At 55.1% G+C, this 25,982-nt stretch overlaps 1 protein-coding gene across 1 annotated transcript in view; it reads right to left on the minus strand.

The window, feature by feature from the left end:
- SREBF2 (sterol regulatory element binding transcription factor 2) overlaps positions 1–25,982 on the minus strand; it is a 59,990-nt gene continuing 34,008 nt past the window's right edge. Inside the window, exons 8-19 of the mRNA XM_082420594.1 lie at positions 24,779–24,971; positions 23,991–24,172; positions 21,521–21,797; positions 18,757–18,926; positions 12,686–12,854; positions 11,055–11,172; positions 10,122–10,231; positions 8,849–8,981; positions 6,209–6,377; positions 3,893–4,078; positions 2,299–2,410; positions 1–1,801 (exon numbers count right to left, since the gene is read on the minus strand). Of these exons, the coding sequence (XP_082276720.1) occupies positions 1,581–1,801; positions 2,299–2,410; positions 3,893–4,078; positions 6,209–6,377; positions 8,849–8,981; positions 10,122–10,231; positions 11,055–11,172; positions 12,686–12,854; positions 18,757–18,926; positions 21,521–21,797; positions 23,991–24,172; positions 24,779–24,971 (2,040 nt within the window). The 3' untranslated portion in view covers positions 1–1,580. The remainder of the gene's footprint in view (positions 1,802–2,298; positions 2,411–3,892; positions 4,079–6,208; positions 6,378–8,848; positions 8,982–10,121; positions 10,232–11,054; positions 11,173–12,685; positions 12,855–18,756; positions 18,927–21,520; positions 21,798–23,990; positions 24,173–24,778; positions 24,972–25,982) is intronic.

Below are 25,982 nucleotides of genomic sequence, written 5' to 3' on the forward strand. Positions count from 1 at the left end.
CTGGGTGGTACCAATCTGTGTTTATTCAATAACCTACATCCAGGACACAGTGAATGATTCCACATCAAGGAAGCCATAGGTGTATCCCCCTGTTCAGTGAAAAACCACCCCCTCCCACCCCTAAACAAGAATGAGAAAAGGCACAGTATATACACATGACACAAAGGCTAGCTCACCCAGTGGGCAGGGGCCATAAATTACAGTGGGGGGGAGGCGGGTGGGCAGGAGAGAAAAAGTGGGTGAGGTCCAAGCTGACTGTTCCAGCCTGCACTTGGCATCAGAGGAGCCCCTCCCTGCTGTGTGTACCCCCATCTGTGCTGGGGTCCCGGCCCAATTTCTGCCCCAACCAGCCTGAGCAGGTGAGAAGCACAGGGAGGGAGGGAGGGCAGCCCCTCTCAGCCTCCCAGCAGGCCCCGGGGTACCTGGCAGCCCTCGGGTCCCAGGAGAAATGGCGTCCGGGTAGGCACCAAGCCAAGGGATCCAGAAAAGTGGGATCACTTTTCCTTCCAGGGCCCCCCTCAAGGAAAGGGGCTTCATTCCTAGTGCCCACCCTGAAAAGGGGCTTGTCACTGGGGAGGGGTTGGGGTCTGGTCCCTGCCACCCTGGCTTATTTTCAGGTCAAGAATTAGGGATAAAAACAGACCATGGAGGTAGGAGTTGGGATGAGAGGGAGCTGAGAACCCATACTGAAGGCCCCTGGTCCCCAGTCCTTAATGGGTGGCTTCATCTTTCCCAACCCCCTGGGACTAACCCAAGGTTGGGCTGACATCCCAGGGGGCGGGGGAGTGGGAAGGAACAGGACACTTAAATAAGATACCGTTTATTTTTTAAAAAATTAAAAAATTATGCCGACATTATTTCACCCATCCCCAGGTCTGCCCCCTACCTCCCACCCACCTCCCAAGGGCTGGGCTCCCTCCTTCCCTGGCTGTCCTGTGTAGTAAAGAGAAAACAATGCACTGGCTTTGTTAGGCACAGGGGAGAGGACGCAGACCCAGGGAGAGAAAGAAAAATGCCACAGCAACTTAGCCCTGCATCACGGCAACCCCAAGCACACTGATATAAAAACATTCGTATAAAAAGGGGGGGGCGTGCTGGGCACAGTGCCAAGGGTGAAGCGCTCTGGTGCCCAGAGACCTAAGTCCCCCAGAGGGAAAGCCTGATAAAAAACAAGGAAGCAGGAAATGGCGGGGAGAGATGTTCACAGGAGAGAGTGTCTTGGGAGGGCTGGAGGTGGGGCCGGGCAGCTTCGGAGCTCCCCCTGCCGCTTCCAAGTCAGGGTGCCCCCAATTCCTGCCCGCCCTGACTTTCCTCTCTCAGGCCCACTGGGGCCTGGACTGTGGGCATCTATCCACAGTAGCTTAAAGGGGCTCTGCCCAAGGGGCCCACTAGTCTGAGGTGGTCCAAAAGCCTTGGCAGGTGACAGCTCAGAAGCCACGGCTCATCCCACAGCTCCCAGAGGGAGGAGGGAGAGACTGGGAGGCAGAGGAGGAGGGGGAGGAACACAGACAAGAGGGAGGAGGGAGAGAGAGACTGAGAGACAGAGGGAAGTGGTGGCCGAGGTGGGCAGAGCCCGGGGGTCAGGAGGCAGCGATGGCAGTGCCGCCCCCCAGCTTGACAATCATCTGCTGGCAGTCGCTGCATGAGCGCCGGTCGCCCACCTTCTCCAGGGTGCGGGCGGCCTCGGCCAGCAGCACCGCCCGCTGGCCCGGGGAGGAGAGGAAGGAGAGGGGCAGGTGGCGGCAGGCCAGCAGGATGGCGGTGGCCCGCTCTCGCTGGCCGGGCCAGGCGTCCGCCTCTCCTGTGGGAACGATGAGACACGCACTCGCTGAGATGAGAGCCCGCCAGGACGCAGGCGCTGTTCCCAAGGCTCGGTGTGAGCTGGTTTATTTAATCCTCACGCCCCCCAAGTGAGGGAGGTTCCAGTGCTCTGCTTAGTTCACAGAGAAGATGAGCTGAACCCGGCCGGTGCCACAGGCTATTACTCCGAGGCGGGGCTGAGGTGTGGCCCATCAGCGGGCTCCGGCTCCCGCAGTGGGGCGACCCCGCAGCCGTCCCCTCCTCACTCGGGGCTGGACCCGTGACAACGCGACCAAGGCCGTCCCAGCCCCACGGCACCTCATGGACCCTCCCCCGGCACCCACCAAATCAAGCCTTGGGTTTCCTTGGTTCTCCCGAGGCCTCTGAGAACCCTGCAGATGCCGAGGGCAGGGCAGGGCTGGGCTCCTCCCCCCGTTTCCCCGCCCCTCCCCAGGCAGGGCCCGCCCAGGCCTTGGCGCTGGGTGCTGGTGGGCTCACCGTGCTTGGCGTTCTGAGTGTTGCGCCGTCGCAGGCTGTGCTCCAGCAGCTGGTGGGTACGGGTGGGGCTGGCCCCCGCCATCAGACGCACGGTGGCTTCATGCAGGAACACCTGGGAGGTGCAGGGGGACACAAGCCGGGGGTCCTCACCTGTCTGTGCCCCAGTAGGTCTCTCTCCCTGCAGCATCTCGTCTGCCATCCGACGACACCCCTTCTCCTCTCCACAACACCCCGCCCAGCTCACCCCTTGAAAGCAACCTCTCTCGTCCTCACTCAGACCCCCGACACAAGCCAGGCAGAAAAGGGGAACACAGCACAGGCCACCTGGTGGGGCAGGAGCAAGACAGCAGCGAGCTAAGAGGCCAAGGGCTGCCTCCTCTACGACTGACCCGGAGCGGCAACGTGCCCTCTGGGGTTGGAGGACAAGTAGCCTGGGGGGACCCTCACTTCGCGAAAACAGGACAGAGGTGAGGCAGGGACAGGAGGGGGCAGGGGGCGGCTGCGCTGGCACCAAGGAGGTTCAGGGTCCTGCTGTCTCCTGTTTCTTCAGAAAGGAACAGAGTCCAGAGGTTTCCAGGTGAAAGTCTGCAGCTCTTCTGTAAATACGAGTCACTGGGGATGGGGGGGCCAGGCCTAGGTCTCTAATTTCTTAACATCTCAAGGTTCTTTTACACCTTAACATCTCAGTGTGTGAGGAGCGCTGCCCTGGAAGGCACCGGGGGAGGTGGTGAAGGGCTTCGGCAGGTGGCAGTCTTTTCTAAGGAGGCCTTTGATGGGGGCCACAGTGCCTGGGGCACACTTCCTCTTCTCCACGGCGAGGGGAGTGGCTCTCACATGACTGTACTCCATCTGCCGTGTCTGTCCTGGCTCGCTGCACACAGGGGCCACAGCGTAACCCTGCGAGGGCCCCATAGCACCCTAGGGTGGGGGCAGCCTCACCCTGAGCCCTTCTTTTTCGCACCCTTCCCTCCCCACACTTCTGGCCTTCTCGCTTGAATTTCTGGAAAATAATTCAGGCATCGAGAACATGCTGAGTATATTACCCTAATTAGCAATAAAAATAAACCACACAGTGAAATGATTTGCGTCCAGTAAGCCCAGTTACACACCTGCCCTCAGAGCTTATCTCAGACCGTGTAGCCGTCGCCAAGGGGATGTTACGCGGGGCATTAGGCAGCAGAACCAAAGCCCCCAGTGGCTCAGAAAAAGAATGAAAGGCATGTCTAGGGGCATTCTGCTGCTCTGACACCAATTATGAAAGCCAGAGTAGAGCTTCCTCTTGGCCTTCCCGCCCCTCTCCGCTCAGGCTGGGAGCCCCTTCTTGCTCCCACTGCCCCCAGAGCCCCCCATTCCCGAGTTTAACTGGTGAGGCGCAATCTGTGTTGTCCTCTGTCTGCAGCCGTGTGGCCTGCTCACCACCACGCTCCAGGGCTGGGCACACAGCAAGTACTCCACCAACATGAGCCAAACAAGGGGATACATGGCACCCAGCCCAGTGCCTGACAGCTCAGCTGACCTCAGGAGGCTGACTCCATGACCCCAGGCCAGTGCTGTGCTGGGTTCTGCCCTCCCCCGGCAGCAGGCCGGGCCTCACCTTGCGGTAGGCCGGGCGGAAGCTATGTGCCAGCCTGCGCAGGCTGCCCAGGTCCCGCTGGAAGCCAGCCAGCTCAGCGCCCGACGCGTGGTAGGTCTCACCCAGGGCCTGGCTGGCTCCTGCTTGTTTCTGCCAGAGTGCTGTCCGCAGCGACAGGAGCAGGTCACAGGTCAGCAGCTGGACCACCTGCAGGGTGGGCCACGAGGGAGGAGACAGGTGACTGGCCAATTCCCGGGGCAAGGATCCCAGCACCCACCAGGCCCTCCCCAGCCTGACACCCGGCAGCTCCGGGACGAAGGGCGGAACCCCAGACGGGGGAGCCTGGAAAACACCCCACAGGGAGCAAGAGAACAGCTGGAGAGTGAACTTAAGCTCACGGCATCTAGTCCTTTCCACGGCCCCAGGTGGTAGATCTGTTCTCCCATCTTGTGGGTGAGGAAGCCAAGGCTCAGAGAGAGGCTGCAGGCTCGTGTAGGGGACACAAGTGGCGAGGACAGGAATAAAACCGTCACGGGTCTGACAGGAAATCACAGGTCCCTCCCACCTCACAGGAGCCCTCCCATGGCTGGCCGGAAGGCTGAGATACTCAAAAGGTGCCTCGGCCCCATTCCTTCCAGTGGAATCCAAAAGCCTGAAGTGGCAGCAGAGCCTGGAGATGGAGGACCAGGGAGAAGAGGCTCGCTTCAACAGAGGGCAACCAAGGCCCGGCCCAAGTGGCCTCTGGGGTCGGGGAGACAGGAGCCCAAGAAGGCAGAGCCGCAGAGCAGCTGAATGCTTGGGTTTGGATCCACTGACCCAGATCTACCCTGACATATGACCAAACCTCTCTGAGCCTCAGTTTCCTCACCCACAAAACGGGCACCTCAGGGCTGCAGTGAGCGTCACATGAGAGCACTGCGTGTAGGCACCATGCCCGGCCTCAGAAGCACTGGCCTCAGCCCACACTGGTGCCATTAAGCACAGATGCCGCCAGGCACCAACAAGGCCAGGCCACCTGCCTCGCTCCAGAGGGCCCTCAGCACCAGGGAGCAGCGCTTCTCGAGATGGGTCACATGCAGCCCTCAGGCTCTGATGGGCTCCCCCAGGCCATTCCTCGTCTTGTCCAGCCTGGCTTTCCCCTTCTCCAGGGTGCTGGACCTGGGGAGGTCGCAGTGCTGCCCCAGACCCTGCACCCTGCCTTGAACCTGCACGTTGCCTAACCCTTGGCCACAGTGTTTTTTGGCTGCTGACAGCTTTCGGGGGGACACGGATGAGGTCTCTCTCCTCAAACAAACGTGGCACTTCTAAGAGGTGGGGTAGCAGCCTGGGGCTGAATTCTGCCCCCTGAGGGAGGCCAGCCTCTGTGGAGTTCCCTTCTTCTAGGCTCATTCTCTGACACAGGAACCCCAATCCCAAGGGTGCCCGCAGCCTCTCTCTCCTTCCCCAAACTAAGCTGAGACAGTCTAGTTCTCTCATGAAGACAAACAGTACTGGACGCCAGCAGAGGAATCGCACAAAGCGAGCTGTGGCTCCCCCTCGAGCCTTTGGTCCTGGGCCCTGTCGGCACACTGCCTGTCCTGCAGGGCTGGCTGCTGTCCTGGGTTCACCCCAGGGTCCGGGGCCACTGATGACCTCTAGCCAGAAGTGCCAGACCAAACCCTAGTGAGGGGCTCAGAGCCTGACCCTCCAGGACATACCTCCTGTCTCCCTTTCTGGAGTGAAACCACGCTCCTCCCTGTGAACAGATGATGCTTCACCTTCGGCTGCGTGCACGCCTCCCCTCCCCTCTCCCGGATGGCCCTGCCTTGTGACCCAGCAGCGAGAGCAGAGCCCTCTGACAAGGCCTGGCTGGAAGTCTCTCGAGGGCTGGGCAGGCCTCTGTGATGCACTGTGGAAACATTGCATGGGTACCGCCAGAACATGCAATGCAACTACAATGCACCACAGCTGCCCGCTCGAGGGTGTGCAGCCAGCCACGGGGGTGCCCACGACGCTCAGCTGGCTCAGGATGTGCATGCGAGGGGGCGGGGGCCCACGGGGGCCTGGGGAGTCGGGCAAGCTGCCTGGACCAAATGCAGAGCCCTGGCCAGCTGAGGTTCGCCTGGGGCTGACCAAGCTGAGGGCCCGCAGGACCCAGGACTCAGGTGGGAACATGCTCGTCCAAGTACTGAAAGGAAAGCCACCTGGACCCACAGGCTACGCTCTGGGGAAGGGGGCTGCTTGCCTGGTCTGTCTTTCGCACAGCCCCATGGGCTGGGTGGGCTCAAGGCGGGTAAGAGAGCTCTTACCCAGCAGAGCTGAGCACCTCCCCGAGGGGCCAGAGCAGCCCCCACTCACATGGCTGAGGGCTGGGTCGCAGGCGGCCCCACTGACGTTGAGGCTGCTCCACAGGTGGCCACTGGCCCTCTCACAGTGGCAGAAGGAACTCTGCTGCCCGTCCGCCTTCCCGGAGAGTGAGGCGTGCATAGCTCTGCAGGTGTGGAAGACGGCCTTCACCAGGGGGCTCCTGGGCGGTGAGAGAGGCAAGAGGCAAGAGGTCAGTGCACGTCGCCTGCGGAGAATGAAGGGGGAGCCCAAGCCGGAGACGACTGCCCCCTCACTGCTGTGACACGTGGGTCTGTCTGTTAAACCAAATGCTGCCATAATGGTTCCAGATCCCCAGCTCCAGATCGGAAATGACAGCCCTGAGTGAGGGAGGCTTCCCACCCCTAAGCACCTTCCTCATTCAAGGAAGGCTGACGGCATTCATTTCCTAGTGAAGGAGCCGGACAATAAATGCATTAGATGCTGACTGCGTAATGCCAGGTGGTGCACGTGCCATGAAGGAAAGTCACGCAGAGGAAGGGGGTGGCGTTTTATAGAGGATAGTCAAGGACGTCCTCTCTGGAAAGGTGACACTCACGCAGAAGGAACCTGAGGGAACTCCTGAAGGAACCGGGGAAGCAGGAGTGTGGATTTCTAGGAAGGAGGGTTCCAGGCAGAGGAGCAGCATATGCAAAGGCCCTGAGTGTCTGACACATGTGAGAATATCCAGGAACGAGCATGGCTGGAGGAGGAAGTGAGGGGAGCAGAGGGAGAGCAGGCTCTAAACAAGGCCCTTCTCAGCCTGGCCGCGGCCCTGCCTCCCGTCTGCCTCTGACCCTGCTCCAGGCTCCAGGCTACCGAAGCTCATCTCCTCTCCCTTCCTCACGCCTTGCCTCTGCTGATGTGGGTGCCTTTGCCTGGAATACCCTTTCTCACCATTTCCCACTTGTCTCCTGAGACTTGTTCCACCTGCCCGGCCCTCTCGTGCGCCTTCTCCTGTCCTGCCCCCTACAAGCCTCCTCTGGCTGCCCCCCGGGTCAGGCCCCCTGGCTCCCCCAATTATGCGCCTCCTTCCCTCACCAGGCGCTGTGCGAACTCCCGGAGGCTGACCGGCCTCTGGCCCGGAACCCCTCCCAGCGATGCGCCGGCTGCTTCACGGGAGCCGAGACTGGCCTGGCACAGGCCAAGGCGACAGCTCCCACAGGAGAAGGCGCTGAGCAGGACGGCCACTGTCTATTCGCTTACGGCTATAACTTGCTGTGCTGTTTACTGCCGCCTCCCAGAGCCTAGAACGCAGCCGACACCGAGTACGCTCTCAGCTAAGTATTCGCGGAAGGAATGACGAAATCATGGAAGGGGTACAGGAGACCCCAGAATGCGGCTCGTGGCCAACAGGAAGGGATCAGAGACGCAGGCTCAACCACCAGGACTGCCACTAAGAAGCCGCCTAAGATGGTCACTCAAACAATCTGTGCCTCAGTTTCCTCATCTGTAAAGTAGCCACAATACCACTCGCTGCTACCTGTGGTGACGTACAGTACTGGTCCCATTATCTGCACCTGTTCTCTAACGGCCATTGCCCCAGAAGCCGGGTGTTCAACTCTTTGGAGAAACTTAGCCTCGTTTCATAGAGCAGGTCAGGGAGACAGTGGGGAGGCTGGGATTGGGGGAGGGGTCCCACAGCACCATTATCCCTAAAGAGCAAAGGGACCCCGGAGTGACTGAGTTCGGGGGAAGGAACGCCTGCCGGGGGTCTTAGCTGCACGCCGGGGCTCTGTTCTTAGAAGTGAGGTGACTTCAGATGATTTACCCGTCGAGCCTCAGTTTCCTCAGGTGCACTGACTGGGAGAAAACTCACACAGGACAGGTGCTCACTGGTCAGGGTGCTGAAAAATGGGTTACTTAAATGAAATCGGAGTGTCAGACCGACTTTAGGGAACCTGCCTCAACCTGCTTTTCTCAGCTCCCTCCCGCTCTCCTGGTTAAGCATCTGCTCAGCCTTGGCTCTGAGGAAAGACCCAGTGAGGCCTTTCTGTCTTGGAGCATTTTACAATTCCTCTCGAATGGCAGAAGACATCAGGGACACTCAGATCCAGTCAGAAGCAGCCAGGATATCGGCAGGCTGCTCGTCACTATGGGCCAAATGCCCCCAAGAAGCAGGCATGAGTCCCCCAAGAGGACTGTCAAAAGCTCTCCAGTGATGCCTTGTGCTAAAAGCCTTTTTAGTGATAGCGCTGGTGGGGGTGTGGAGGGCGGCGGAGAGGATACTGGATGCAGTGCTGGCACGTGAGAGAAGGACCCTCGGGCCCTCACAAGCCGGTGCTGGCTGTGAGCCATCCACACCCTGCCCGGCTCCACCGGGAGCTTCTGAAGATGCTGGGGGCTGCCGGCTCTCCCTGCCTGTCAGCCTGTGCAAGGAGGCCCGGAAGCAGCGCTGACCGCTGCTGGGGTGACACACACGGACAGACGTGCTCGCCACGTTTGGTCTCTCCATGGTGCCCTCACCCCCTCACTTCATCTCTCCATCTGTCATGCAGTCCCCAGGCTGCCTGACCCTTCACCCAGATGGCCACCCAGACCTGCTCCCTCCCACTAACCCAGTGAGCCTGGCACAGCTGGCGCTGGGGATTCCCCTGGAGAGAAGCAAGCAAGCGGTCAAGGGGGGCTACGCACTCTGTCACTTCCAGGGCCTTGGGAACACGCTCCACTTCGGTACAGTGAGCGCGCACAGCTGCGTCGTCTCCCTGGAGCCAGCTGATGGCCATGGTGATCGCGGACGTCCACCACCGACAGACAACGTCTGGGCCTAGAGGTGAACAGAACGCTGCTCCAGCACCCACAGCAACCAGAGCCTGCTGGCTGCACCTGGTTCCCCTCGTTCGTGCCCCCCCTCCCTCCTGGCGACGGGCTGGGGCCTGTGGGCTGCCCTCTCACACGATTCTGGTGGGAGGACCAACCAGCACCATCTCAGAACACATTTGGCAATCTGTATTAACAGCCTTAAAAATGTCCACTCCTATTAACCTAGTAATCCCATTTTTTTGGCAATCCATCACAAAGAAATTGGCCTAAACAGAGAAAAAAAGCTCAACGAAGATGTTCACTGTGGTGTTATTTTTAAGTAAAAAGCTGGAAACAACCTAAACTTCCAACAGTTGTGAAAAGTGGTGTTTCCAAAGTATTTGTAGTAACAGGCTCAGGTTAGAATCTCTTTAGTGTTTTCCTCTCTGAGGCTAAGTTTTCTCAGTGGACCTGTACGATGAAAGGCCTAAGAACGTGTTCTTTTCTAAATTCTGAAATAAAGACAGGCCACGAGGTCAGTGGTCACAACGAGGCAGCTACTTCTCTCGGATCCTTCTCTCTCTAGGGAGAGCGGCCAGAAGGGAGCTCCACATCGCTGCCCCCCAGCAGCCTCAGAAGCGCAAGAGGTGACAGCTCGTGTGCCATCACCCAGATGGCAGTTTAGAGACAGAAGCAAAGAATGTCCTGGTGCCAATTCAGTCGGTGGTTGTGCTGTGCCACCCAAGGCGACGGGTACCGTAGCAATATAGATGCCCGGATGAAAGGCCTCTTTGGCGGAGTGTCAGACCCAAGAGCAGCCCCGGGGACCACTGTGTATTGAAAGGTGAGCCCCTCACCAGCTCCCAGTGCCGGGACCACTTGCTGCCCGTTCTGAGCGTTTGGGAGAACTCCTGACCTGCCCCTCCCATCCAGGGCCCAGGGGGGGCACTAACTCCCTCATGGTCACACTTCTAGGAGGATCATGATCTCCTGCCCCCAAAACATTGTCCAGCACGGGGGAACTGTGCATGGGGGCTACATGGGGCCGCAGATACACACCTCAGATCCAGAGAAGATTCTCGAGTGCAGACTCATAACTAACCCTGGACCCTGGGGCTGAATCAAGCAACCTGAGGCCTGCAGAGCTGCCCCACAAGATGCTTACCAAGGGCTGACTTGAGCACGCAGCTGCTGGAGAAGGGGGCGGTCACAATCCCCACAGAGTCCACAAAAGAATTAAGTAATTTCAGGTACTCCAGAGCCCTGGAGAATTCACTAGAAGGAAAAGAAAGGGTCCCACACACATCAGAATGTACACAAGGACCACGCTCATGGCCTGGCTGGCCAGCCCCCAGCTCTGAGACCCACAACGCCAGGCACCCCGAGCTCTGCCTCTCACACCACTCACACTCTCCCCAGGCCACCCTGAAAACCGGTCCTGACACTCTCCCCTCCGCCGGGAGAGCCAGCTTTCTCTTGCATCCCTCGCCCTTCAAGACCCAATTCAACTGTCGTCTCCGCCCAGAAGTTTTCTGACCTCCCAGGCAGGACCGCCCTCCCCTCTCCACTCAGGTGCACTCCAGTCAGGACTGGGCTGTGAACCAGATGACCCTGGCCCGTCTGCCTCTCAGGTCTGACTCTGTGAAGGAAAGACTGCGCTCAATAACTCTGTAAGAATAAGACACTGCCTGACACACTCAATACAGGTCGGGGTCCCACAAGATGTCTGGGCCAGAGCGCCTGCCTTCTGCCAAGCTCCCCACATTCCATTCCAAACCCTCCACAGGCCACCTTTCCCCTGGCAAAGAGCAAAGCAAAAGAATCAAATCCCTGACTGCTCCAAGAACTGACTCCACTTGGTGAAGGGATGGATAAAAAGGAGAAAAAGGGGGAAAGTGATACACTTGGTCTGGCAGTAAAAGGCAAAAAGGCCAGGTCAGAGCCCACAGAGGGCTCTCGTGGGGCTGCCAGGTTCAAGAAATAAACATGAAGGAATCACTGGATTTCCCTCTTGACCCTACACTAGGGCTTGTTTCCTTCTAGGCCTCACAGCCACCTCTGCGCTTCCGAGGCAGGGGGCCCCTCCTGGGGTCAGTACCTGCTCTCCTCTTCCTGGTCTGCAGCTTTCTTCTTGGCCTGAGGTTTCACCAAGGACTCCACAGCTCGCTCCAGCAGGTTCCTGCAGAAGGCCTGGTGCACCTGGGCAATGGGGTCAGCTGAAGAAGAGGAGGAAGGCCAGGAGAAGGGGTAAGTGGGTCTCACTTATGGGCTTATTTTGCCTTACAGAGAAAATAGAGGGTGGGGAGAGGAACCCAAGGAGCAGCTATCCCCTCCAAATGGGGGCAAAAGTCCTCAACAGACCCCAGACTGCTTGTTAAACAGTCAGAAGGTGGGGATGGGGGCGGGGAGGGTTGGCAAGCCCAAGACTACGCGGGTCCTGGACTGGCTCCGGGGGGGCGTGTGAGGAGTGCTGTGCCTCCTGGCACAACGGCCAGCGCTTCCGTTCAAGGTTGGGAGCTGTGTGGCAGCCAGACGCCTCGTCAGAAGACAGGAGATGGGAAGGTGGACAGTACACCTGTGCACGTCTCAGGGACTGCCTCTTCTCCTGTGGCTCAGGAGGACAGCCAGCAGAGGGGAACGTGGCGCCGGCTGCTGCCTGGCGGGATTAGGGAAACCCCGCTCCCGCTTACCAGAGCCTTTGCGTGGGGCCTGTGGCCAGCAATTGTCTGGCTGAGCCTATTAAACAAGAAGCCTTGCAATGCTTGTGACAGCTGACTGTCACCGACAGGCCCCCCCAGCTGGCAGGCCCAAAGCAGGGCGTCACCAGCCTTCCCCTCACTCACACGCCACAGCCGTGTGGGTTTCAATTTGACAAGAAGGGGGAGGCAGGACACTTATGAACACATTCTGGGTGAGAAGGCCTAGAGCCAGAGCCACCAGAGGTGAGAGAGCCAGGGGCAGTCCACGGCGCAGACAAAGCAGCCTGGCGACGCAGCTGAGATTTACGATGGCTTTTGCTTTCATCATTACTTTCTGGTGTTGCACATCACTCTTCCTTTCAGCAATAAAGTTATTAAAGAGAAATGACGGTGGAACCTCCCTCCCCCACAAAATGTTTGACACACACCCCTGTACCTGCAGGACATGTCTGACTCGCCCCAGACTCCCAGTTCAGAGAGAGGAAAAGCGCAGAAAGCAGAAAGCCACGGCTGCTCAAGTCTGAGCCAACCCGACCAGCCTCTCCTGCTCCAAGGCCGGGCGAGTCAACTCCAATCACTGTCAAACACTGGGGACAGCAAGCCAGCATCTCCTCCCAACGCCTGGAGCCCTGTCCCTGCCACCACTCTGAGCATTTGATGACCGTCTGTCGCCTGTTGTTCCCTAACTGCTCCGTCTATGTCTGTCTGCTTTCCAGGGGGAGCGGGAGATTGGGGCCAGCAAACAGCAACTCCACACATCCTCTGAGTCTCCAAAGCGCCCAGAACAAGGGCAAGATTCCAGCTGGTGCTCAATCACCATTAGTAACGTGTGGCGGTGTGACTGATGTCAGGACCACAGGCTCTGCATGTCAGAGAAAGGCAAGCTGCAAACTCAGCTTAGCTGCTGACCAGGCTCATGACCTCCCTGAGTTTAAGGGAAACACGGCTGAGGCATCCTGTGTCCCCACGTGTCTGGAGTGTAGCCACCCTGCGGTACCGGTGGCTCTCATAGCTGCACAGGTGCTCTCACCTGGGTTCCTCTGGGCGCAGTACAGACTCTCCTTGGCAGCCGACTTCACGGACCAGCTCCGCTCCATGAAAAACTTCTGGCCCAGCGGGTGGCAGAGCCAGCGCAGCGAGTCGGGAACAGCGCTGCGCTCGGGGCCACACAGGCTCTGGGCGCGACTGAGGAAGTAGCTCTGTGGAAGGACAAGGACCACGGTGACAGCAGGGTGGCAGAACGCTGGCTGCGCCACTATGGTGGAGGCAGGCTGGGGAAGGGAGGCAGGAGGGCTGAGACACTCACATACCTGGAAGGAAATGCCCTCACTGAAACCAGGGCCATGGCCCCGGTGGAGCCTGCCAGGCTTGATGACCGCGTACAAGCCCCAGCTGGATGGGGGTGGGGCCTCAAGGCACCCACGGGGGCCCGGCTGCACCCTGTCCTGCTGGGTCTGCCTAACCCGACTCGAATCTTGTTCTGGGCTGTGCTGGCATTCAACTGCAGAGCTGAGGAGGGCTCTCCCAGGCCCCTCGCGGCACTTCAGCCCTCAGCGCCGTCAATGGCGCTGCACCCTAGCCAGGTGGCCCCCTGGATCCTGGGACTTTTTCTCATCTGTCATTTTAATTACATATCTTTCAGAGTATTTTTAGGCAAAACTGTATTCTGCTTTGACTAATTTTCATCTCTTTTACCCCTGAGTGTGAAGAGTTTAGAAGAGGCACCCGGCAAGCGGTCAGTGACTGTTACTTACCATCACCGTCACTCTAGAAAGCACTGGAGTGAAAGGGCAGCCCGGAGACTCGTCCAGCCCCCTAAAGAGAACCCCCTGCCATCCCCGGATGAGCCCTTGACGTGAACACTGGTCTAGTGAAGAAAAGACCTGAAAGCCTCTTTGCTGGACAATTCAAAGAGCCAGTGCCCCAGTTTCCCAGGCCCCTCTTCTGCCCACAGGGTAACATCACTCCAGGGCCCCAGGAATAAGAATTGTAGGGACAATGTTGTCTATCCATGTTTTCAGAAATTGTGTCATTTTTTGAGTAAGGATATCTTTATTCTAAAACCCATGTTTTCCAACCCATAAAAACCACTCGATACCACTAGAATTCACTCAAGCTGGGGCTGAGGAGCCACCCCACCACCATAACTCATCTGCTAATTGCTGAATTGAGCGGCCGTGGCAGGAGACTCAGAACTGTTTGGATCCTGAGGGCCACCCTGTACCCCTGGGCCAGTTCCAACTCCAGGTTACGTCCTCCCACGCCAGTCCGACTCGGTGGTTCTCAAACTGTGTGCCAAGGCACCCCAAAGCACCACAGCAAACTCACAGGGGTGCCGCTGGATATTTCACACTTTGGGGGGGAACACAGCAATGCTCAACATGAATCAGACACCATGTAAACTGCTAGATGGAGGCAGTTTGGTCTCAATGTGAGACTGCATGACCGTCCTCTGGGTGGTGTCATCTTTGGGAAGCTGAGTTTTTGGAGGCTGTTGTAACAAAAAGCAAGTGCGGCGTGAAAGCTGGTGTGGGACAGGAAGTGAAGGTGGTGGCGTCCAGCCTGATTTCAAAGTCTGAGAAGGCACATGCAGCAGGCACACACATCCCATTAGTAAGTAGCTATGGTTATTAAGAATAGAAATCAAACATTATTTCTTCCTTCAGTTTTGTGTATTATTTTTCCAAGTGGCCACTAAGTTGTTAAGACAAATATATCTATTAAGATGTTTGCACCTAATTAACAAACAGAACTGTTAGGTATTTCCTTTAGCCCAAGGAAACCATGAAAAAATTACTGAGGTACAAAGGGTGCCGCGAACCAAGAAAGCTTGGCAACCTCTGGTCTACACCATTTTCACGGAGGCCAGCCCTCTGCGTGACCCCCAATGCCTGACTCATTTGCTGGCTAAATACATTCCACCAAATTCAAAGCTTCTTCCTATTTAAGAAAGTACTATCTGGGTCTCTCATTCCCCTTCCAAGAGAAGCAAACATGAGAGGGGCAGCTACTTTCCTAGAGACTGGTTCCTCTCCTTTTCCCACCTTAATGAAAATGCACACTTGGCAATACCACTGATTTTCCAAATATTGATACTCTTTGACCCAGCATCACTACCTCTAGACTTAACCTGAAGAGGTATTTGTACAAGCGGGTGAGGGTACTCCCTGCAGCACTGTTTCTAACTGCAAATGCTGGAAACCCAAACATCTAGCAGCGGCACACTGGCTCCATCAAGGACGGTATTTACACATGCTGGAGCGGCAAGTACCTCTGTGGAACAGGAGGCAACAAAGAGGCCCAAGACTTATAATCTGGTTGAAAAAAGCAAGTGGCAAAACAGGGTTTCTGGTATGATCACATTAAATAAATTATAATGCATATATGTTCTGACGTGCAGGAAGAAAACTGAGCACATGCACATTAAACTGCTCACTGATTGTTAGGCATACCCAATATTTTTGGGGTGGTGGGACACTTATTAGGGAACCATTTTCCTGATCCTCAGCTGTTACACACATGCCTTCCTCAAATGGGCTGAGTAGCCCATTAAAAACAGCTGCGTTTTAGCAACAAAGACAATCAAAACCCCAGTGGGATTTCTGGGATGATGGGATGATCCTAAAATTTATATGGCAAGGTAAAGAGCAAACACTAGTCACTAGAGCCGGAGGACTGACACTTCCAGATAGCAAGACGTATTCGAGGGCTTGGCCATTAGGGGTGTGCGGTGTTGGTGCAGTGGAACTGACTAGAGCGTCCAGAAGGAGACTCATCACACGTGGACATTTATTTTACGCAAAAGGTGCCACTTGGTGCAGTGTGGAAAGGGCAGTCATTTTAACAACAGATTCTGGGGTTGGGAGATAATACATATAAAAAAAAGTCGATCTTGCAACCCTACCTCCAACCCATACAAAAATCAGCTCCAAGTGGATTATAGACCTATGTGTGAACATTTGAAAATAAAGTGACTAGCAGATACCATAGGAGAGTATCTTCATGACACTGGGGTAGGATAAAGATATATTAAACAGGACATAAAATGTCTAATTGCTAAGGAAAAGACGAATAATCTGGATTTCATGAACATTAAGAACTTGTGCTCGGACTTCCCTGGTGGTGCAGTGGTTAAGAATCTGCCTGCCAATGCAGGGGACAGGCGTTCGAGCCCTGGTCTGGGAAGATCCCACATGCCGCGGAGCAACTAAGCCTGTGCGCCACAACTACTAAGCCTGAGCGCTAGAGCCCGCGAGCCACAGCTACTGAGCCCTCATGCCACAACTACTGAAGCCCACACACCTAGAGCCCATGCTCCGCAACGAGAAGCCACCGCAATGAGAAGCCTGCTCACCGCAACGAAGAGAGTAGCCCCTGCTCGCCGCAACTAGAGAAAGCCCACGCACAGCAACAAAGACCCAACACAGCCAAAATAAAAAAAAAAAGAACTTGTGCTCATCAATCAACACCACTGAGAGAGAGAACAGGCAAGTCACAGAGGAAAACGATATATGCAAAGCACATATCCAACAAAGGATCGTAGCCAGAATAAAGAACTCCTCAAACCAACAAAAAGAAAGACGTCACAAATAAAAAACAGGTAAAAGACTTGAACAGGGTTTTCACAAAAGAGACTATCCAAATGGCCATCAAACTATCCAAATGGCCAATGAAAAGGTGCTCAACATCTTTCATCACCTGGGAATTACAAATGAAAACTATGAGATACCACCAGCAGGGCTAAAAAAACAACACTGTCATGTGGTTGGTGAGGGTGCAGAACTGGAACTCTTTCCACTGTTGGTGAGGTGAAAATTGGTACATCCACTTTGGAAAACTGTCAGGCAGTGTCTACTGAAGCTGAACATATGCATAACCTCTGACCTAGCAGTGCCATCCCAGAAACGCAGCCACATGTTCACTGAAAGATGAACAGGGATGTTCACAGCAGCACTATTCACAATAACCAAAAACAGGAAACAACCCAGAAGTCCACTTATAAGCGTCTAGTCATACAATGGACTACTATAACCTAATGAGAATGGGCAATCCGTAAGTACACGCAACATAAATGAACCTTACACATGACGCTGAGCCAAGACAGCCAGACATATACAGGACATATGTGTGACTCTCCTTTCATGGGGATAGTGGTCACTTGGCTGGAGGGCTTGGGGGGAGGGGCAGTTTGCTGACTGCAAGGGGCCCAAGGTAGGCTTCCGGGATCTTGGTCGTATTCTGTTTCTTGATCTGTCTGCTGGTTATAAGAGTGTGTTCATGTTGTGAAGTCACTGACCTGTGTATTTATTTATTTACTTATTTATTAATATTATTTTTAAATATTTTCTTATTTATTAGTTATTTGGCTGTGCCAAATAAGTACTTAGTTGCAGCACACGGGATCTTCATTGCGGCACGCGGGATCTTTAGTTGCAGCACGCGGGATCTTTAGTTGCGGCACGCGGGATCTTTAGTTGCGGCACGCGGGATCTTTAGTTGCGGCATGCGGGATCTTTAGCTGCAGCATGTGGGATCCTTTTTAGTTGCGGCATGTGGGATCTAGTTCCCTGACCAGGAATCAAACCCGGGCCCCCTGCATTGGGAGCGCAGGGTCCTAGCCACTGGACCACCAGGGAAGTCCCTGACCTGTGTATTTATAATTTGCGTACTTTTCTACATGTATATTGTACTTCAATAAAAGATTTACAGGAACAACAAACAACAGGTGGGTTAAATTACGGTGACAGAAATCAGAATGATGGTTACCTCTGCAGGGGGCAGCGTGAGTGAAGGCCTGCAGGAGGCTTTTGCGGGTGATGGGAACACGTACCACTTCTTGATCTGGGTGGTTGTTTACATGCGTAAGTTCACTTTGTGAAAATAGCTGTTAAGTTAAAATGTGCACATTTTTCTGTACGTATGTTGTATTTCCATAAAATTAATGCCTTCAAAATACTTCTGGGAGGCAGAGAAGTTACAAATGTAACGACATTGGCCCAGAGCACTAGGTCTGCGCCCAGCCTAGATTCACTTTGCCCAGAAAGCCCACCTTGACTTCCTCTAAGATGGGGTCGGGAGCCCAGTGTGCTCTCTGGGCAGCCAGGTTAGCCCCACCCTCACACTCCTCTACTGCCCCGAAGGCCTGGTCCTGGTCTGGTTTCCCTGACAGACTATGTGCTCCCCCAGGCAGGGCGAATGTCCTGCTGGCCACTGCACGTCCTCCCTGGGACGTGCCTGGCCTAGAGCAGGGACTCAGTCACGTTTGCTGAATGAAGGTCTTATTTGGGTCTTGGAAACAGGGTTGAGACACAGAAAGTACACTGGGCTCTCCCATGCCCTTCGTCACCCAGATTACGGTGACACACTTCAAGAAACGTATCAGTGTCACCACAGGGCACGTTCCTGCTCATTCTCAGCTCATCAGCGCTATTAATGAGATATGGAAACGGATGGGGGGGATGTGATCATTCTTTTCTGAACACAGCTGATGTATTGGTCAGCCTACCCAAAGTAGACATTGAATGAAACGTGCCTATGTCTGCTGCAGTAAGAGGAAGCCTGAGGTCAGCAGATGCTGGGAACTAGCTGGTAACAAGGACTGTGAATTACCCAGTTGTGAATTCCCGAGGCTGGCCCTGTGTCAGGCTCACTGGAGGCGCCTGAAACCCCAGTTCCCACCCAGAATCTGACCTGAGCTCCTCACAAGACATACATCGTTTTCCACTTCTGGACCCACAGTGCCGTGATCAACACAAGGTACCAAATAGAATACTTCTGAGTGAATAAAAGAACCAGGAGACACAACCAGAAGATTCCAAGCAGAAGAGTCATATATTAACCCCTGAATACAGGTCGCTCTTATCACTGAATCAATCTTCTCACCTCAGGGCACTAAAATGCCTTGTTATGCTTTTAAGGGAGGAATTTCATCTGTTGTGTTCACTGCCCTAAGTATTTGTGGAATGACCCACTGAATGAATGTCTACCCCTCTAAGTGGTCGGCCCCCAAGGGTGGGGGCCCACACCTATGTTCACATCTTGGCTCCTGGCTGGGAAGGGCACTCAGCGAAGGTCCACAGAAGGGAACTGAAGGACACTCACCGCCAGGAAGCCCAGCTTGCCTCCACACCGGGTCTTGAGCCCCATGGCGGCCGTGAGATGGATCTCAACCAGCGTGCTCGGGGGGATTTTCTCCTCTGCACATTCAGCCAGGTTCACAGCGCACAAAGCCATGTGTACATCTGAACAGGCGGATCCCACAGGAAGCTTGCCTATGGCGGCAGAAACGGACAACGATTGTTGACAGATTCCCTCAACCCAAGCTTTTTCCTGCTTTCTCAAGCACAATCGCAGCAACAGCAGAACCAGAGGAGAAAGTCTGGGAGCTTGGTGATCAGACAGTCCTGGATGGGGTGCCAGGCTCTGTGACTTGGTAGCGGTGTGCTCCTTTCTGCCTCACAGGTTGCTGGGGACAAGAGAAAACACGGGTCACGGGCCTGGCCCACGGCCCCAGCCCTGTGTCATGGGAGTGGCTGTGACTGCAGGCCGGTGAACAGGACTCAGAGGCGCCAACTGCAACGCTTTCCAAAACGGCGTCAACAGCACGGCCACGTCCTGCTAACACAATCCTGTGTCTCCAAATGTTGCGAGAAAGGTTATAAAAATTAAAGACAAAAACCCAAGAACAAACTGATGTGAATTTATTTTCATTCAACAAGACCCCACAGTATATAAGCGCACACCCTTCTGAGGGGGGGACGTGACACACAACTGAGCCATGACAGCGGACACATCATGGGGCAGAGGTGGAAGGCCAGGAAAGGCTTACTAACCCTCCCGTGAGGGCTGTACAGCTAGTCTGCGGTGGCCCTGAACTCAGGGACCAGAGTGCCCTTGCTCAGGCCCCGGGGCCCGTCGAGGCTCTGAGGCTTTCACGCTGCCGCCTGCTTCGGCCCTCACCACAGCGCAGGGAGGTGCCCGAGGCAAGCAGGCGCCTCGCTGTGCTGAGCCTCAGGGGTGGCCCAGCCAGGCCTCCCGACCCCACCCAGCCTCTCTGGTCTTTTATCAGCCCCCAGACTTCATTCTGCACAGGCGTTAGGTGTTGGTCTCCCCCAGGAGGCACCACCGACTGGGCTTTCTCCTTTGCAGGGAAGGAAGGCGGAGGGCAGTGTGGGGACCGTGTCACCTCTTAGTCACCTCTGTCCTCTTGGTGCCTGGTGCAGGGCCAGGCCCACAGAGTGCTCAGTGAATGCAGGCAGAATGAGTGATGTGAACCATCCCAGCTGGAATTCTCCTGAACAGATGCAGCCTCCAGATCAGAGACCTGGGATGGAGCTGGTTCCTTCCCCCCGGGCCCAGGCACACTGATGGGACAGAGAAGCAGGGTAGGTCTGCAAATGGCTCTCTGCTAGAACTCTACGAAGGCCCCAGGTGTTCACACCCCACAGCTGGCCCCAGTGTCTCACCTCCATTCCCCCTGGGGCCTGGGCTGAAGCCCCCTCTAGGAGCCTTCTATTGCCTTCTATTGCCTTCCTGTTACCACATCCCACTGCTGCTCTCTGCCTTCATCTTTATTGGTGGCCCAGCAGCAACTTCCCTTCTTGAACCCTCTGACTTTGCTCCCCCTACACCAAGCATCTTGGCCTCTCCTGCCTGACCACCTCTCAGGCAGCCTCCGCCCGACTCCTTGTCCTGGGCCTGCCCCTTCCACCATGCGGGTCTCCTTCCACATGCCCTCGAGGGGCCCCCCCTTCACCACAAGCCCTCTCATCAGCGCCCATGGTTTTCATTCTCACCTGCAGGCCAAAGACCCAGCTCCTTTCCTTGGGCTACAGATCCAGCGTGGCCCCCACCACTGCATCATTTCCCCTCGGTGTCTCACAGGCAAGTGTCCCGAGCGGAACTTCTCACCTCCTCCCTAGAAAACTGCTTTTCCTCTTGTTTTCCTCACCTTTGCTGGTGGCAACAGCGTTCACCCAAACTCTCAAGCAAGAAACTAGGGAATCATCTTAGCCAGCTCCTTTCCTTACCCTTCCCGTCCAATGAGTCCCCAAGGCCTGTCAACCCCACTTTCTCCTTTCTCTCTGTCTTGTTCTCTTGGCACCTGCATTAGCTTCCACTGGTCCTTCCTGAAGGCAGCCTCAATCCTCTCTTCAGAGCGAATCTTCTCGACCTCAGAAGCACAGACCTGATGACGTCATTTCCTCCACTGCGCTGGCTCCCATCCCTCGCCCCTTGCACAGCCACCTTGGGGACCACTGAAATATTCTCCTCCAGAGCCACCCACGTGGGGTTCCTCCTTGGGAACACGCATCCCTCTGCCTGGAAGGCACCTCCCCTTCTGCAGAGCTGGTGAACTCCACGCATCCTTTCATGCAAAGCCGAGACTTTCCAGAAAGCCTTTCCTGAAACCCTCCCCAACAAGTACCCCTTCCCCTGAACTGAAATCCAATTCTTCTGCTACCTCTACCACACAGAACAGTAATTCATTTGCTGACCTGTCTGCTTCTCTATTAGAGCAGGAGTGCGTTGAATGAAATAAATGATCATATTTCACTGAAACTAAGATGCCATCAATTTTAAGTTTCACTGTTAAGTACCACCAAGGAAAAAACACTGCCAACTCAACCATGACACTCATTGTATAGAGGACAAAGCCAAGTGTAGAGATGTTAATGTGAAAAATGTGTGTCTTAAATTGATGAACTGCAATCTTTACCGCCGTGGCTGTTTGTCTAACCATCCTAAATGGGTAGTGTGAAGGGGACGTCATTCAGCTGGGGCAGAAAACTGACAAACTGCGCCAGGGTGGAGCAATGGCATGGGGGCACTTCGAGGCAAGACGGGCCGTGGTGGCAGCCCTCACCTGTGATGTGCAGCTGGTGCAGCCTGTGATAGGCCAGGGCTGCATCCCGGGCGCTGGTCTTAGCTTCCTCCTCAAAGCCTGCGGCGGTGGCCAGGGTGGCCCGCCGGTGCTGGAAGACCTTCTTGAGCAGCCAGCGCACCAGGCGCAGCTTCTGCAGGCTGTAGCGGATCACGTTCCAGGAGAGGCTGCAGGCCAGGTCCAGGCGGGAGGTGGGCAGTGCCCGGCCCAACACCGACAGGCAGGTTTGCAGGTTGGCAGCGGCAGCTGCAAAATCCCCCTAGCAAGAAGCAAGAAGGTGTAATGTTCGCTGGCCTTGATGTGGCCTTTTTGTTTTGCTTTAACAAAAACTCTTACTTTCTCTTCACCCCTCCAGATTATCAAGAGTAATACATGCTCACTGAAGAAAATCTGGGAAAATTTAGAAAGCTACAAAAAAAGTAAAAAGAAATCACCTGTAATCTTATCCCCCAGAAAGAATGACTGCTGACATTTTGATATATTTCCTCCCAGCCGTTTTACTAAATTGGGATGGTATCATGTTATATCTTCAAGCAAATACTGATTCAGAATTTCCCACCGTAGCTTTCATACATAAGGTGATGACATGGATTTAGATGATGAACGATGTGATCTTTTAGGCTTTCAGGTTCTCAAAGTGTGGTTCCCAGAGACCAACAGTATCTTGTTAGATGCTACTGGTTTCTGGGAATCTTGTGGGAAATGTGAATTCTTGGTGCCTCACTCTAACCCTCCCCCCGACCTACTGAATCAGAGCCTCTGGGGTTGGGGCCTCCGGGTGATCCTAATGTCTGACGTTTGAGAACCACAGTTTTAGGCAAATACACAGCTGAACTACTCTAACCAAGGATCTGAACAACTCTCTGCCAACCTGAGAGGGTCTAGCGGGGAGTCTCCTGCCCTGTATTGAAGGCCTTTTTCTCATGACTGGAGGCGACACAGTCTTGAGAAACTGGAGTAAAGGCTCTTCTCCCTTCCCATCATGCAGTGGGTATGATACCTGTACTTTCCTTCCTGCACCATTACAGAAAAGAGGATCCTTACAAGGGGAAAGTGGACGCCAACGCTCTGAGGATGACAGTCTCTGAGGTGGTGCTGCCATCCTTCCAGCCAGGAGAAGCACCTGTGTTTACAGATTCCGAAGGAGGTGGGCCTTTCTCTGTGTCTCCTGGCTCCTCTTGCCCGTCTTTCCCAGGAAGGTTGGCTGTTTCCAAGGCTCGGGCTTTGGCTCTTGTCTCTTCCAACTCACCAATGCAACTCGCCCTTGAGCGCCCTCCCCTGGCAGACGCACAGCTTCCAACACACCCTGGTCCCGACCCGTCTTGGCCCCCACGGCATGCCTCCTGGTCTGGAAGCTTCTCACCCTCAGGGCCCTCTCACAGCACTTCCAAGCAACACGGTTAGACGGAGCCCACCAGAGCTTCCAGCCTCCCCCATCTCTGAGTCACTGTCACTGCCACTTTCCTTCCATTACACATCTCAAGTATTTCTTGAATCCATGACTTTCCTTTCAGTTTCCAGGTCCTTGTCACCTCTCACCCAGCCTCTTCTAAGAGCACCCTCACTTGCTTCCATGCATCTTGTGTCTCCCTCCTCCAACCCACCCTTCATACTGCCACCAGAATGACGTTCGTAAAACACAGCCCTGAACCCGTCTCTAGGATAAACATCTAGGGGTGCGTGTCATCCTGCGTTAGGGGTAGCGCCAACAACCACACCTACATTCCAGTAGCCGCAGCCCTGGACATGGCTGACAGGTCCACTGACGGACTGGCTGGCCAAATCCTCTCTTGTGGGCTCTGCAGCTTGCAGGCGGGGAGAGCAGGCCCACGGCTACCTGCTGCCGAGGCCTGTCCTGGTCCTTGTTCCTCCCGAGACACGGGTGTTTAACTCTTCCTTCCGTGCCGTGAGTTTGCCCCAGAATCCTTCCCATAAACTCCTTTGTTGATTTCAAAAGAGGACTTCCAGCGAATTTTCCTGCTCAAAAACCTTCCTGGTTCTCCAGAGAACTGGGACAAAAACCTCAAATCAGTCACTAGTCAAATACGTCTCCAACTTGGGCCCTAGCTACACTACCAGCCATAGCCCTCGTCTCCCCCGACATATCCTACACTCCAGACATACCATCTACTTGCCAGTCCCCCAGAAGCCCACCTATTCCTGCCGTCCTCTCCCCTTGGAAGGGCCTTCCTGGTCTTGACTGCTCTGCTCACACCCCAGGCTCCCAGAGCACTTTACTCTCCCGTCATGTTACAGACTAGAGATCAGCTCGTGTCCGTGGAATCACTTCTGCCTAGGTGCCCTCTCCTCCGCTGCCCTGGAACTGTTGGGGGTAGGGTCCCCTCCTCCTCTTGCCCCCGGGGTATTTTTATACGCTGGGGTGCTGGAATAAGTTGCCGAGTTATGGGCCGAGCCTGGGGGAGGAAGGGGAAAGGCAGGTGGCAGGACTCACCCGGGCCAGGTCCAGGTCTGCCTGTTTCCGGTGCCTCCAGAAGGTGACCGAGGAGCGCGAATGCGGCCGGACCACTGGCTCCCCGTGGACCAGCAGCTTCACGAAGACGCTCAGGACAATCACACCGTTCACCAGCCACAGGAGCAGCGTCGGCATCATCCAGCCCAGCCAGCCCCCAGAGCCTAAGGAGGAGCGGCGCAGCTGAGCCCGTGGGGAAGCGCCTCCCGAAGCAGCCCTGGGACACTGCAGGGCACCTGACTGACCCCTCATTGTGACAGGAAAGAGCCTCCTACCTCATTTTCGGAACAAATGCGATTGCTTCATTTAGTAACCATGTCGAAGTGCAGAGGGGAGGAATAATACATGCACCTTAATCCACACTGTAGCAAATCTGGGACAATTCTACAGCCTAACTAGGAAACCTGTAGCCCTTGTCACTGTGGGGCAGGATGCCACAAAAATCTTTGTTAGCCGAGGCAGGGTTAGGCCACTGGTTTAATGACTCAGGCAGTAAGAAGACCACATCCTCCTTCAAACAGCCACACCCTCAAACCCCCAGTTACGGCAGCGCAGGGTCCTGATTTGTTTTGCTTTTTCTGACTGAACTTGGGTTTGCCTGTTACTTCCGAAATGCGACTTATGCCTGTCCCTATCAGAAGCAAGCAGGTGGGGGTCCCCTAAGAAAGCCCTTCGGGACCTGGCGGACAAGCCGAGTGGCTGCATGCAGGGCCTTCTGCTGCCACAGCAGCCCACCCAGGCCCGGGTGGCACGAGGGGTCTTCCACCTACCTGACTCGAGTGACAGCATGCTGCGGCCAGAGCCTGAGTGTGGATGCTGGTCCGAGTCGTGGGCCCCTCCCCATTGCAGCAGGGCGGTCAGGGGGTTAAAGGAGAGGCCCAGGAAGGTGAGGACACACAGCAGGATTCGCGAGCGGTCCACCATGCCAAGGGCTACCGGAGGAGAGTCTGGCTCATCTTTGACCTTCAAAACAGGGGGCCGCAAGATTAGAACGAATACTGCGTGGGTTTTTATAGCATTTTACTTTTATATATATCGGAATCAGATTGTGAGATTTAAATTCAAGGCCATTAAGTCAGATGGGAAGAAAGCACTTGCCCTCTTGCCACCTGGGAGAAGAACATGTTCTAAAGACCAGAGGGACATGAGCTCTGCTTTTACAACAGAGCTCCACCACAAACGAGAACGCTCCGCAGGATTCTGTTTCTGTGTAATTCCACAACAGGCAAGCTAACCTAAAGCGACAGAAGGCAGATCAGAAGTTGTCTGAGGCTGGAGAGGCATGTGTGCACTTCCTGCAAAGGTGTAAGTTCATGGGAGATAAAAATGTTCTATATCATTTTGTTTTAAACTAGAAGACATTTATTCATTTATCGTTTTGTTTTCTTATAAATTTATTTATTTTTATTTTATTTATTTTTGGCTGCCTTGGGTCTTTGTTGCTGTGCGCGGGCTTTCCCTAGTTGTGGCGAGCAGTGGCTACTCTTTGTTGCAGTGCACGGGCTTCTCATTGCGGTGGCTTCTCTTGTTGCAGAGCATGGGCTCTAGGCACGCAAGCTTCAGTAGTTGCGGCACGTGGGCTCAGTGGCTGTGGTTCTCGGGCTCTAGAGCACAGGCTCAGTAGTTGTGATGCACGGGCTTAGTTGCTCCGTGGCATGTGGGATCATCCCGGACCAGGGCTCGAACCTGTGTCCACTGCACTGGCAGGTGGACTCTTAACCACTGTGCCACCAGGGAAGCCCCATTTATTGTTTTTTGTTTTGTTTTTGGCTGTACCACGCAGCTGATAAGATCTTAGTTCCCTGACCAGGGATCGAACCCAGGCCCTCAGCAGTGAAAGAGCGGAGTCCCAACCACTGGACCTCCAGGGAATTCCCTATTGTTATTTTTTAATTGAAGTATAATTGACCTACAACACTATGTTGGTTCCAGGTGCACAACAGAGTGACTTGATATTTTCATACATTACATCAG

The sequence above is a fragment of the Balaenoptera physalus genome, assembly GCF_965194825.1.
Source record: "Balaenoptera physalus genome assembly, chromosome: 13".
NCBI classification, from domain to species: domain Eukaryota; kingdom Metazoa; phylum Chordata; class Mammalia; order Artiodactyla; family Balaenopteridae; genus Balaenoptera; species Balaenoptera physalus.